Raw genomic sequence first — 14,347 nt, 5'->3', positions numbered from 1 at the left:
ACGATTTGCATTTTTTTTGCAGTTGTTTATGGCATCTAGAGAATCTTTTAGTGGCTAAATTTTTAAAGTGGTGTCATCAAAGTGTTTGAAAATGGAAAAAACTGAACATGGATGGTGACACGTTATCATTTGTGTCTCCCGCTGGATGTCTCCCATCTGCAATCGCAGACGTGTCATTTTTTTTTCCCGTCTGCTAAGTGTCTCATTCATACCTGAGTGCTGGCAGGCCAAATGATTCATTTCATCAGCATTCTGCTTTTCAGTTTGCCACACAGCTACACTCACAGCGAAATGCACAAAACCACAGCAGGGCACGTAGCACAATAAGTTGATTAGTTTCAATTAAAGATCCCACTGTCGATAAACTGACGGTGCTGCTGACACTTCCTCTCGTTGTGGGGACATTAAAAACACATTGCTGTTTTTGCATCTTCCTGTTGCCGTTCTGGATGTACAAATAAACATCAGTATCTTTTTCTCTGCCTCTGAGGAACCAGGTTGCCTACTTTTCTTTTCCAATTCTTTGCTCTGTTTAATGCAAGCTGTAATTCTTTGGGGGCAAAGAGGCGTTACAGTTTTTTTGTTTGTGTTTTTAACTTTGAGCAGTGATGAGATGATTGTGTGTTCTTTTTCCTGTTGTCACCTCCTCACGCAGCGATGCTGAAAGTGTCTAAACAAGCTCGACAGCGGATGTTAAATGGACTCACTGAGCCGCACGTCCTGCACTTAACATTTAAACATCATTAGCATGCACTGGCTCGACGCTCACATTTGACCTCGTGAATTTCACTCGTGAAACTTGAGCTATAGATTCGATCAAACACGGTGAGCAGATCCAGATGACGAGTTTTGCAAATCAGGCTACATTTAAACTGCTGCACATGAATGCAGCGTAGTCAAAAATTAGCACAGGATCTGACGTACGCTGTGAGAGATTAGACAACTCTAGCAAAATAAATCAATTATTAGAGTGTTGCAGAACGAATGTCTGCACAGTGAAAGAAAGAGAGGAGTGTGTGTGCACGCTGGGGGCTATGCTAAGCTACACCGAGCACAGCAATGCATCAATGTGTCACGATTAGCTGACTAACCCAAGAAACACAGCAGATGGATGGTAGGAAGAAAAAGAATATTAATGATGCTAAACACTAACAGCATTCAAAAACCTGAAAATATTTACGATTTGCCAGCATGAAGATGAAACTTGTAGTTTTATCTCAAGTACACGGGAAAATCTCGTGAAATGCATGCAGAAGGTTTATCTGCACGCTACGATGCTGGAGAGAAAAAAAAAAGTAAAGGTCACATCATGCGAGCGCCTCAGATATTTCAATTATCTCGTTCCTTCTTGCAAAGGCTGCAAAAGCATTTTCTTGCTGGTTCACTCTGTGGTGGTGTTGTTACCGTCACTCTCACAGAATCAAACTGGCTCCTGTGGAAAATAAGCTTATCTAAGCACACCTCCCTAAAAAGTCTTGTGTCAGGAGGTCATCTTATTTAAAATGATCACACGGTGATGACTGCTACTAGGAAACCTGCCGTCTGGCTGCATCTCACGCACTGCAGACTGATCAGGAATGCAAAGATGTGACTGGATTTTCTGCTGATGAGCTTTACAGCAGCTCGGTGATTAGTGCCGTCACCTGCACCTGTTTCCTCCATCAGCCTCAAAATTTCTCTAATTTATGGTGTGTTATTGAGCAATGATGCGGTATCTGCGCAGGGTGTTACTCTGGACGAGATGGGGGACGTTACAGCACGCTCTCGACAGGAGAACAAATAGTGCTGTGACACAAAAATAGCTGCATGAGGGACTCGGGGAGACCAAATGTATTCGAGATGTCACTTAACCAAAAGAGGACGTGCAATATAGCATTAGCAACTTTGTAGAGGGAAATAATACAGCAGAGGGGGAAAGAGATGATAGGGAGCAACGGAAAACACATTAAAATATGGAGCAGAAGGGATTGTAGAAGAAGCAGGGGAATGAAGGAAATAGAAAAACATTTGACTATAGTTATGAGGGATAAAAAAGGAAAGAAGCTGTTCCCTTTTCCAGCAGATGAAAGAGGAGACAGCTGTAAAGATAAAATAAAGATGAAATACTGTATTTAATTAAATTTATGCCGTAATGCAGAAAAAGATGGGCATGCAAAATCAGTTAGGCAGCCTTTGAGCCTCTTTTTCCTGTGCTAAATCTTCAGACATCTAATAGAAGTATTGTGAGGAAAATACGCAGAGGCATTTACTAATGTATGCTGCAGTGAACATAAGGACAGAGTTAAGTATTCGATACGTTGGGAGCCGCGTATAAACCCCGGCTGATGTGATAGTTGTAAGTGACAGCAGAGGACAGAAGTGAGACAAGATAGCTGAGGAACGTTACTACTTTTAACAGCTGAGGCAGACTGAGCGGTAGGAAGGAGCCCCATGCAACTGCCCCTACACACACACACACACACACACACACACACACACACACACACACACACACACACACACACACACATAAAATGTCATTGGAACTGAATTAGAACTCTCCAGAGGAATCTTTGCCCGAATGCAGCACTTCCTCGAAGGGGAGCGACTGTCCTGATATTTGACCTTTCTTACTCAGCTGGACCATTTTTGGCATTTCGGTCCATCATTCCCTTTTTTTTCTTTTTCCTTTCTTGCTTCTCCTGCTTCCTGTTTTGTTTAAGACCAAAAAAATATATAAATTAAGGAGAAATTAAAGTAGCTTATTCATTTGAAAAAACATTTTTTTATTTTGGATTTACAGAGTTGTCCAGTATTTGTACACGAGCATCGATGAACTGATAAACTGCACGTGTGGAAGTGCATTTCTTGTAGAGCAGCAAGACGAGAATGTTTAAATGAGCTCAGACAGTCTACTAAACACATCATGGTTCTCGAGTATGTGGAACAAGGTCTAAAGATTAAAGAAATAAGGTTATTTTTTAACTTCAATTAAATGCTGACACAATAACACATAAATCATTACTGGCAAATAAACCCTGCGTTTACCCTTGAAGGAAAAGTTATGCGCATTTAATCACGACAGAGCAAACCTTTTGAAAAACAGAAGAAAAGTTTGATAATTACATGCTTTTTATCTGTTTTTTAAGTCTCCCTTAGATCTTTGATAATACACTCACTTAAACCCTACAGTTTAATGACTTCTACTTCCAGATAGATTTTACCAAATTTATTTCTAGGACCTTGGAAAGCAGAGATATCACTAGAAAGACCCTGGAGAAGGGTTAAACTAACATTTATCTGAATATATAAACATACAGCACTGCATAAAAGTCAACTCGCATTTCTCTAAACTTTGCTAGAAAAGTGGTTTATTGAAACATTTGCAAACACATGGAATATATGGTCAGTAAATATTTGCTGTGAACACTTTTATACTTTTTATATGTCCAAAGAAAAACTCCTTCAGAAATCCTGGAGAACTATTACTCAAGACCACCAATCAGAAGGAAGTCTGGCTCCTTGGAAGCAAAATATAATGAAATGAGGGATGGGTCAGGACTTTTGCACAGTACTGAACATGTTCCTGAATGTGTTTAGTTTATTATTTTAATAAAAAACCACTTACAGCGTCCTGGCACAGTCCTGCCTGAACCAGCACAATCTTCTCACTACATGCAGTGCATGTGCATATGCAGCATCAGACACGAACTCAAATATTATTCGAGATCTAATTGTTTGAAATGTTTTTCCGTCGTTAAACTAAATTCTATTTCTAAGATGCCAGGTCTCAGCAATTACTCAGTGTTATCACAGGTACAGACGGATGAAGGTATGAAAATAGCATTTATTTGTGCAAAGTAAGGTCAGAGCTGATGGAAACAGCTGACTGTTTTAAATACAAACATGTTCTTAAAACATAGTCAGGTGGGAGGTGTGTGTGTGTGTACGTGTGTGTGTGTGTGTACGTGTGTGTGCAGGGTGGTTATTTATGTAATTACTTAATTGTAATTGATGCTCTGAAATTGTAAAAGCAAATCTGAAAAGCTGTGATGATGCTGCTGTTTTTTGCAGCGAGCACAAAGATAATATTTGCTCACACACAAAAAGATCTGTGTTTATGCCAAAGGCGTGCTGCTTTTGTTCAGACTGTTTCTCTGAATCCCTTCTACCCCCCTTTTTCCAACTCACTGTCTTTCTCTGTAGTCTCTCACTCAGTACATAATCAGCCTTTGGACTCTAACCAAAGCTGAAAAACAGCTCAAGTGAGGGATGAACAAATATACATATAAATATATATATATATATATATTGTTTTTTCATGTAACAATATATCGCTGCCTTATTGTTTCGATTAAAAAATAAAATACACAGGATGATTATTAATAAAAAAAATTCATGTGTTTAGTGTGGTGATAACAGAATGAACCCAAGGCTTTTTGGAAGACGTCACAGTGGCAATTTAAGCATTTTTATTGCTCTAAGTGGATAAAACCTAACAAAAAAAGGATGAAATTGCTTTTTAATGCCTCACCAAAATGTCACCATGTCCTGTTTGTGTTAGTGTGAATATAAAACAGGTTTCATTCGTGCCTGGCTGCTTCTCCCTCTCTCTCTTTGTGTGCATGTGTGCATGAGACTGTGATTATCCCACTCACTCGACTGTGTCCTCCCAGTTACACCAGTGTCTCTGATCCAGCTCTTGCATGTCCAGTCTGAACTTGCCCAGGCAGAAATCCTCAATAGCGTATTCGTAGTGAGGTCCGCAGCCCAGTGCTGACACACACTGAGACACTGCTGAGAGAAAGGGGAGGGAAGAAAAGGGAAGGACGGCATTAGAATAATGAAGGAAAGTGGGCTGAATGTAAGTTGGATCACAGCACAATGCATAATTCAGTGCAGGGCTAACAACTTTTACAACTTTTAAAAAGTGTAATGCAGCGAGCTCTGGTCGCAGCAGGATGACGGCAGAGGGCAACACTCAAGAACAAGAGTTTCTGTAACTGCTGCCACCTTTTGTGGATCAATGCAAACTGATCCATTTCCCCTTCTGTTGCAGATGACACTGACACAGTGTAAGCTTTATCACTGCCGTACAAGACCTCCAAAACCACACACAGACAGATAAGAGACAGACGAGACAAACTGAACACCAGCGTTTCAGGTAAATTCCTGGTGGACATGAAGGAGAGTGCTCCAGATGCTGAGAGGGACACGGACGTATTAACAGAAGGACTGTGTGACAAATGATGTAACGTGGGTAAGAAAGTATGTGATGGCAAAGATGTTTGGTAACACCCATTCAAGATTATCGGTTAAAAACGATATGTCATAAAAGAATAATGTGAGAAGACTGCAGCTGCGGTAAGCTCAACATAAAAGCCCTGGACTTAAGGAAATTGGTAATTTCTCTGCATTCAGAGTCCTATTAGTGCTTTTACAGCTCATTAATTAACTTTTCGACCTTTGTTTATTTCCCTCCCCGTGTGGGTGTAAATGGACTGACAGCCAAATTACTCAGAAACAAACAGGGTGAAGAGTCACAGCTCCAAAGTTATCATTTAAGGGCAGACACGACAGGATAGATCCCTATAAACCCACACCTGCAGTGACACAGTGCATTTCAGAAATGTTAGGCTGAAAATGCCAATGAGATGTTAAATATCAACATTTTCACAGATTTGTAAATTTTTGTTATGAAAGATTCAAAATTCTTGTTTCAATTTGTTGCAACGTTTAAGTCAAAGCTTTTGATTTTTTTTATCAGTCACAAAAGAGACGAATAAAACTGGAAGGTTTGTTGAATATAAGTATCAGGAATAAGAAAAAGACTTTAGAGTTCGGGCACAAAAGTAATTATGTATCGTAAAATTCTGCATTCTTATTTTGAAAACACAAATAATATTTTATATATTTTATGCAACAAATATCATTGTCAAATATTTTTGCACTGCAAATTTTAAGTAATTTTATCTTTGTATATTGTATAATTTTATGTTTAAACATGGAAGGAAAAATCTCAATCAACATGCCCTAAACTGGAAAAATAATGGGCAGAGTAATCAGCGTTAATGCCTACATGCAGAAATTGTATATTTTGTCAACATTAGTATTAAAGATGACAGACAATAATAGTTCTCGACCATCTTGACCAATGCACAAAAAAAATCTGTTTTACAGAATAAGATTACTATGTACACTTGCACACAACTAGCAGAAAATGTTAATCAATAAAGGTCAATAAAGCAAAAAACTACAGAAACAACAATAAATCAATATTACAGTAATTCATAATATTTTATTAATATTAATTGTTTTGCATTAAATTACTTATCAGCCTTCCTTATCAGAAAACATAAAAAGACCAGGAAACCGCCCTGAGGTCGGATTTGGAGTCATTTTTAAGGTGTTCTGACAGCGTCAGCTTTCTTTTTTCATCATGCTTCACAGTCATAATGTCAGTGCCAACTTGAAATCTTTCTGACACTCTACTGATCTTCCAACTTGTATATTACACACACATCACTCTAAAGCACAACTTACTCATAATTACTCATAATACTGATTATTAGTGCTCTGCTCACTCCCTGAAAATAACAAATGCATAATTTAAACACGATAATCCTTCTTCTTCTTTGACCAACATAGACGTTTTTTTTAAAGGTAGACACTACCAATGAAGTTATGTCTCAGGAAGGAGATATTCATATTAAAAGGTCTCCCACAAAACTGCACAACTAAATGTTAAAAAAGAGAAAACAATATACATTTCTACAATAGCGATATTTTGCTAAAAGGAAAAACTGAATTATCACGACACAGAAATCACACTCATATAAAAACACTCATCTTTTTCATCATTCCTCCGCTTCCCGTTTCCCTCCAGCCTTTACTTACTCCCTAAGCCTTTTATCACCTTTCCTCTTGTTTTGCGTTCTTATTACAACCGCTTTCATTTCTATTCAGCTGTTTTCCTTTTCCCAGAGAATCCGTTCTTCTATATTCATCTCTATTAATCCGTCCTTTGGCAGCTTGCTGAAATCTCATTACTTCTGCAGTCTTCTGGGAGTTTTGTGAAGTGGACAAACCATTTTGTGACTTTTAGTGTACTTATTTGGACTCATCAGTACCAACAATATAGAATTTTGAGATATATGCGAACACTTTTTGATCTTACATTGCTGCGTGCTTCAGAATAGTTGAATTTAATAAATGGAAACTATATTAAGGTCAAGTTTCAAGTCACAGCTTTAATTTACATAGAATAGAATAGAATAGAATAGAATAGAATAGAATAGAATATTCTTTATTGTCATTGTTACAAGTACAATGAAATTGAGAGATGTCTCATCTAGTGTTAAGAGATCAGAAAGTGTCACAATTAAACATCTAATGTTTCTCGGGCAGCTGGTTGTTGTTTCGGTGCTAGTTAATGCAAAGGAGAGCCCACAGGTGACTGAGACTGGTGACCGGTTGTAGTCTGCTAACATCAGGAGTCAAACTGGTGTATTTGTAAGAGAATAAGTTCCATTTTTTTCAAAGCACTCAAACAAACACTGCCACAAAAATGAACAAAAAACATGAAGATGAGCACAAGCTAATCTTAAAGAAACACCTTGATGGCAGCACAACAAATCAAGACTGTTCTGCAGGAGAATTCACTGCATGATGCAAACCCCCAGCAACCCACACAAATAAACAGGCCAGTTGCACAGAACGTGTTGTAAACAGGAACAATGTGTGTCCTCAGAATATCCTCAAGTGGCAGATCTTTGGGGAAGCGTTTGACTCAGTGTTCTCTTAACAAAGCCTCTTTGGAGCGTCTAAAGGTTGGTCACAACAGCGCTGCGAGTCGTCTCAGTATTCACAAATCACACCTTCGCTAATTCAGCAACACTGGATCCGCATCGAGTTCAGGGTCCACTTTTACATTCTTTGATTATTTGACTTTTAGAGCTCTGTGTAGCCAAGTAACACTGTACACCAGTGAAATGTTACATTCACACTAAAAAGTAAAGGTGACGGGCCAATTGCAACAGAGCCTTTCCCAAAATTTTACTATGGCAGAACAAGAATGTCTTTTTTCAACAATTTCAAGTCCCTTCCATCACAGGAGGAGCTGGGTTCACATGATTTAGTAAGCATCTGCCTCTGTAACGATGTAGGATGCTTTCTGGCTGTCTTTTTCCCAGTATAATATTAGCTCATCATCTGCATATATTTGAATGATATGAAGTGAAAATAAAAGAGGCTCAAATAAGAAACCCCTGTACGACTTTTTATCTTGAAAAGCCTTCAAGGTAAAAAGGTCTGATAATGGCAATAAATACACGTTTTACACAGAGGTGATCTAATCCAGCGGTCCCCAACCCCCGGGCCTCGGACCGGTACCGGTCCGTGAGTCGTTTGGTACCGGGCCGCGAGAGTTGAGGCTCAGGTGTGAAATGTATGGTTTTCAGGGGTTTTATCGGTTTTCAGCGTTATTTTGTTATCGTTTTTACCGTTAACTCGGTTTTCCTGGGTCTTTTCACGTGTGTTATGAATAAATCTTCTTTTTTTCACTAGTTTTATTTTGTTGTATTTATCCGCAACACCTTATTGCCGGTCCGTGAAAATATTGTCGGGCATAAACCGGTCCGTGGCGCAAAAAAGGTTGGGGACCGCTGATCTAATCCACAGAATAGCTTCAGAAGAAGAAACTAAGACTTGAAACTTTAATAATTTCTATCAAAAATTAGCAAATTTACAAATAAACTTAAAAAGTAAGACAATTGATTGGTTGATTACTTCTTTGTTGTAACAATGCTCTTGGCAATAGTACTGCTGTAACGAAAATGCAGCTGTGGGTTGCGCGCATGACATTCATTACAACTACACGTGTCAGTGTTTGTCTGCTGGTGCAGAGCAAAGGGACTTTGGGGCAGTTTACACAGTATCATCATGAGGATGGTTTAAAACAAATCTGTACAAAGTGGAGGACATATGAGCAAACAACAAAAGTCCCGCTGTGAGGGAAGAGGATGAAAAGGCTCACACGACTGGATTCAAAGATGGTGATCAAAGAGTCGGATCAAGTGAATATGTTTGCGAGACAGATGTGGCGTAAACGATGAGAAAGAAATGGAGGCTAAAACAGAGAAATAGAGAGTTTCCATATTTTTTTCTCTATCACATCCTGACAGTAATTCCTGTCCAACACTTCAAACTGACCAGAACAGAACACAAGCATCAAAATGCAACTATTTAAGTATTTTCTGCACAGAGTTATTGATAGGTTTATAAAACAAAACCAGTTTGTTATGGTTAAAAATAGATTAAGCACAAATATGCGCTGGATCACAAAGTCCTCACTCCCACATGTTGGACTCCCTTATTTTCCACTATGATTAATAAAGGTTGCTCTACTCCCTACTCCTGTTATTAATGATGAATGCTTTCATTGGCCATAAATTGTGTTTTCCACAGTTGTTCACCGTAAGTCTTCATGGTGCCGTACTGAGGACGGGGTTGCTACTGATTCCCACCGAGGAACTGGCACAACAAGCAAAACAGTGACCATTTACAGTGACTGCCTTCATTGTTTAAACAAAGTGAGGTGTGAATCCACACAAGTGCCTGTTGAGGATAACTAGTTTGAGTAAGTGCCCCAAAATGATTCACATCCAAGTGACGGGGAGTTTGAGTGTCTGTAGTAAATATGAAGGGAGGAGAGGATGATTTTCGACGATGTTATTGTAGAATTAGGTCTGTGCCGAGAGAAGGCAACATAGTTTTTAATTTACAACACAAAAAATGATCCGTTACATCAGCCATTGGTTGGTGATTGTTTTCATTATAGCTGCCACTGAATTTTGAAACTGAGACAAACTGGACACTCGTGAGCTAAAGATGATGTTCCTTTTCTTCTCTGATGGCAGATGGCCCCGCCCCTCCCTGAGCCTGGTTCAGCCGGAGGTTTCTTCCTGTTTAAAGGAAGAATTTCCTTCTCACTGTCACCGAGTGCTGCTCACAGGGGTTCGTCTGATTTTGGGGGTTTTGAGGCGACTGTTTTTGTAATTTAGCACCAGTAGAGTTATACCCTGCAGAGAATGCAGCTTTAAGGGACATCTGCATTGGTGTTGTTAGCCTTTTAGCCTTCTGTTACATAAAATCTATGTTTCCACACATAAAAAAGCATAAAAAGTTAATTCACAGACCTTCATATCGAAACCTTGCTTATTTTTGTAGCCATGAAAACAAAGACCACATGACTCTGATTTACCAAATGAAGTCATTTTATGATCAAACCAATCAAATCCTCCTCAAACCTTCACCTGAAAGCAAGAGTCTGCAAATACTGAGCACAATAAGCCTCATAGTGGATACATTGGTCCATCTCTCTGTTTAAATTTACATCCTGCAATCAGTAGTGGCTGCAAGACCCTAAGACCATGTTCACACAATAAATTCCACATGAGTGGGCTAACTGAGCCCACTCACTGTGCAGCTTGATTGCATGTATGTTGATTTGTGAGAAAGCACAGACTGAATTACATACTGATGTGTACTGTATCAGTTATGTATGGATCACAAGTGTAGTATGAGGGATTAGTTGACCACTACAGCAAAATTAACCAAATTCGCACACACAGAAAAGGGCCAAATTGCACATTTGTCACATGACCTGTCACATTTCGACCCAGTTTTGCTTAATTCTACCAGTTACTTTATCGGGTATTTAAATACAGGTACTGCTGCCAGTACGAGACCTGTGGAGGCAGCAGCACTGTGGCCAAAAACTTTCCATTAGGTTGTCTTCAAACAGAAACAGAGTGGTTGGTAATGTAGCAACAGAAGATATCAGCGTTTCCTGGTCGTGTGGAAACTCTACGTTTATCTTCCAGTCCAATGGAAAAACAAACTCGACTTAGCAAGGAATAACATTTATCTGCCTGATCTTTTCTTGGGTAACTTGACAAATAGTTGGACTGAAATATCCCAAAAGTGTCTTTGACAAAAAGTTTTTTCTTTAACACGAGATGCCCTGTCCTGTTGCTCTAACATGTACCTCTTCTTGTCAAATCAATTTTATGTTCCAGACACTCAGAGCAAAGGCAGAACATGATGAATCTGAAGGAAAGGTCATGATTGACTGGAGATTTTCCCATTTTCTCCCGCAACCACGTATTGATTTCGAGCTGCAACTAAAAATAATGCCACCTTTAGACTTTCACATCTGCACCTTATCCTCCATCCTCACACAAGAAGCAGACGCTGGAGACAAATTTATTTCTAGAAATTGATTTTCAGATTGTAAAAAAAAAAGAAAAGGGTTTTTTTTGCCTTGTTGACTCACCCTTCCTTCCTGTAATTTCCTCCTATTTGATGGAGGTGATTACTTCCTTCAATCATTCCTCTTGTGTAAGGGGAAAAGTTTGTCTCTTCTGAGTTGGGATCATATAAAGTGAAACAGCCTGAAATGTCTTTTCCCATGAATTAAGGAAGCTGTTATAGGTGCAAGTATGCTGTTAATCTTAATTAGTAAGGGTAACTAATACATAAGAATATGGCATAGTTTTCCATGTGCATGCCAGTGTACAGTCTTTGACCTTTAACACTCCACTATTTCTTCTTTGTTTGTCTCTAAGAATCCCATGCTGCTTCAGGAGGCTCTGTTTATGTGTGTTATTATGTGTGCGAGAGAGATAGCATTGAACTATCTATCTATTTATAATCTGTTTTGTGCGCTCGTCATCATGCAAGATAAATAAGTAACTAAATCCAGAAAGACACTAACAACAAGCCTTGCAGCGAGACAAAGGAGCTGCATCTCACAAACTGACTGCTGAAAGAATGTATCTGTTTGTATTCTTTTATTTATCTACTTTCATATGCACAAACACATTTGTGTGTTTGTGTGCTTCACAGTTATGATTTTGACTGCTTGCAAACAGAGGCCAATTTTAATTTCTTTAATCCCCCATCAGAATGCCTCAGAGCAATTTTCACATATGAAATGTTAGTGCACGCCCGAACACACAGGTCCTGACGTCTAGCTTCACAGTTGTTGATCTGCTGTTGTTCCATCACACTGCAAAATATTTCAGTGTTTGAAGTTACGCAGAAACAATATGTGAGAATCAAGCAGGAAATTAATGCAACATTAAGGCAGATAGTTTAACACAGAGCAGAACATCGGTGAAAAATGCAGGTACTTCATTCAAAGCAAACACAGAAAGAGGAGGAGCAGGAGCAGATGACGATATTCAAGTCAGATGAAGTAAATGTCTAAATATAGATGAAGCCACACTTCAGAACATGTTGTCTGTGGAATTGGACCGTTTTTTTTTTTTTCATTTTTCAGCTCTGACTCATTCCCAGAATGCAGATGATGTCGAAGCTGTGGAAGTTTTCCTTTTTAAAACATTTAATGAATGAGAGAAAGTGGAAGTCGAGTTTTTCACTGGGATGTGAAAAATCTCTCTGCAGTGCAAGATGTTTCCAGAACATTACACAGAATCCTCTATGATCCCATTTTAGTTTTAGATACCGTTTGCAAATAGGTTTATAACAAACCACAGTAGAAACCATGAACACCAGGAACCACCAGCCACGGCAAATAAGCATGAATAAAAATGCGATCTGTAGCATTTTGTTAAGTCAGAGGTTGTTTTCTCATGAATTACTAACATGTTCCTCGGCAGCATCCGGCAGGAGTACGCACAGCAGCAGAGCTTGGCAGAGGAAGCAAGCTCCCGGGAGTGAAATGTAAATTCAGTGCAATGCTTGATGATGGCTTGATGAAGCAGATTGGGGGCATTTCCAAAAGTTTCAGCTGTGGCCTCTGCAGCAGACAATTTGATCTCCTGTGATTGGAAAGCATGCCTGTGAGCCTGGGAGGCAGACAATCGGGGGGACTTGTCCTCTTTTTTTTTTCGCCGGCACTGCAACACTTCCTTCATCTTATCGACATCCTGTGAATTTTATTTGTGACAGACCAAAAGTTACTTATGTATCTCTGTATCTATTTATTTGTCAGTAATAATGTGACTGTTGTCTAATTTCAAAGGTCTTTGGTGTAATCAGCCTGTTAGAGCTAATGCAATTTCTCAAACTTTGTTCCAGTCACCACTCAGCTGTTCTGCAAGTTTTAGTAAGTTTTCCCACATGTTTGTGATGCAAATAATTTCTGTATTTATGTCATGTATACTGTTTATAGGGGACAGTGGTTAGCAGGGTGTAGCCCACCTATGGCAGCTGGGATAGGCTCCAGCCAGTCACAACTGTGAAAGTGGAAGCAAATGGATGGATTAGCTTGTTTCAGACTTCAAATCAACTGAAAAGGCTTGGTATAAGATAAATAATGATTCTTTTTTAAGTGTCAATCATGCAAAGCTAGTATAAGGGTCAGCATTTAGGTTTTACTTCCAAATAATCTGTGCAAAAAAACTCTTTATTTGATAGCACTGTCACTTTATCTTTGCAGTCATCAATATTATAAGTGACAGACGTGATGAACACAGCTACAAGGTAACAGGTGGTTTAAAGTCCAGCTAAAGCACTTTGTGAATGATGGACTCTTGATACACTGGTTATAGCAGATGTTCTGCAAAAGATTCCTCGAGGACAGAGTTGAGTCACGGATGAAACTGTTTTCTTCCCGTGTGGAAGTGACAAACAGGCAGGAGAGAGGCAGGCAGATGTTTGCTGTCAACAGCCTGAAGACTAATTAGATAGCAAGAGCTGATGTTCACAAATGGACCGGCGTTCTTCTCTCTGTCACTCTTTCCTGTCTGCTTCCTCCTGTCTCATTTTCATCATTTTCTCAGCGATGATTCATGGAGAAGGAAGTCTTTATCTGTGGCCTCTGTTCAGAATTTTTGTTTTGACCGCTGCTGCTTCATAACCCAACCTAATAACAAAACACCCACTTCTTTGACTTTAAAGCACATTATATTCATGAATCATCTCAGTTCAGGGGGCAGTGGAGGATAAGAGGAAAACAGAAGCCTGTTTTTCTTCCCACCTATCTGACAGCTCCATTTAGATTCTATAAAGTTAACCAGGTTTTATAAATATTTTTATAAAAGCACACACATTCAGCGGTTCCTCTACGTGCCTTTATTCTCACTAGGAAAGTTTAGAGAATGTTTCTGGTAGCACAGTTCAGTAAACTTCTAAGAAAAATCAGCGCATGTTCCCTTTTCTGCATACAGAAACATTCCAAAACCACGGTGATACAGCATCGAGCAGTAATGCTTTGCTCACCTAATTTTAAGTGGAAAAGTAATATTAAAATCACGAGCCAGTTTTTAACAGCTTTGAATGCAGGTCTCTGTATGTGGACGGTGAAAAGAATGTTTGCTGAGAGACTAAAATCCCACAGAGA

At 39.2% G+C, this 14,347-nt stretch overlaps 1 protein-coding gene across 2 annotated transcripts in view; it reads right to left on the bottom strand.

The window, feature by feature from the left end:
- The window catches only part of ramp1 (receptor activity modifying protein 1), a 65,280-nt gene that overhangs the window by 22,303 nt on the left and 28,630 nt on the right, over window positions 1-14,347 (bottom strand). Inside the window, exon 2 of one of the 2 annotated variants that reach the window (XM_005450429.4) lies at window positions 4,638-4,776. In XM_005450429.4, the coding sequence (XP_005450486.1) occupies window positions 4,638-4,776 (139 nt within the window). The remainder of the gene's footprint in view (window positions 1-4,637; window positions 4,777-14,347) is intronic. The other variant, XM_005450430.4, reaches the window with a different exon arrangement.

Source organism: Oreochromis niloticus, linkage group LG16, assembly GCF_001858045.2.
Source record: "Oreochromis niloticus isolate F11D_XX linkage group LG16, O_niloticus_UMD_NMBU, whole genome shotgun sequence".
NCBI lineage: Eukaryota > Metazoa > Chordata > Actinopteri > Cichliformes > Cichlidae > Oreochromis > Oreochromis niloticus.
The sequence above is the reverse complement of the archived record's forward strand: the minus strand, read 5'-3'. Positions and strand labels throughout refer to the sequence as shown.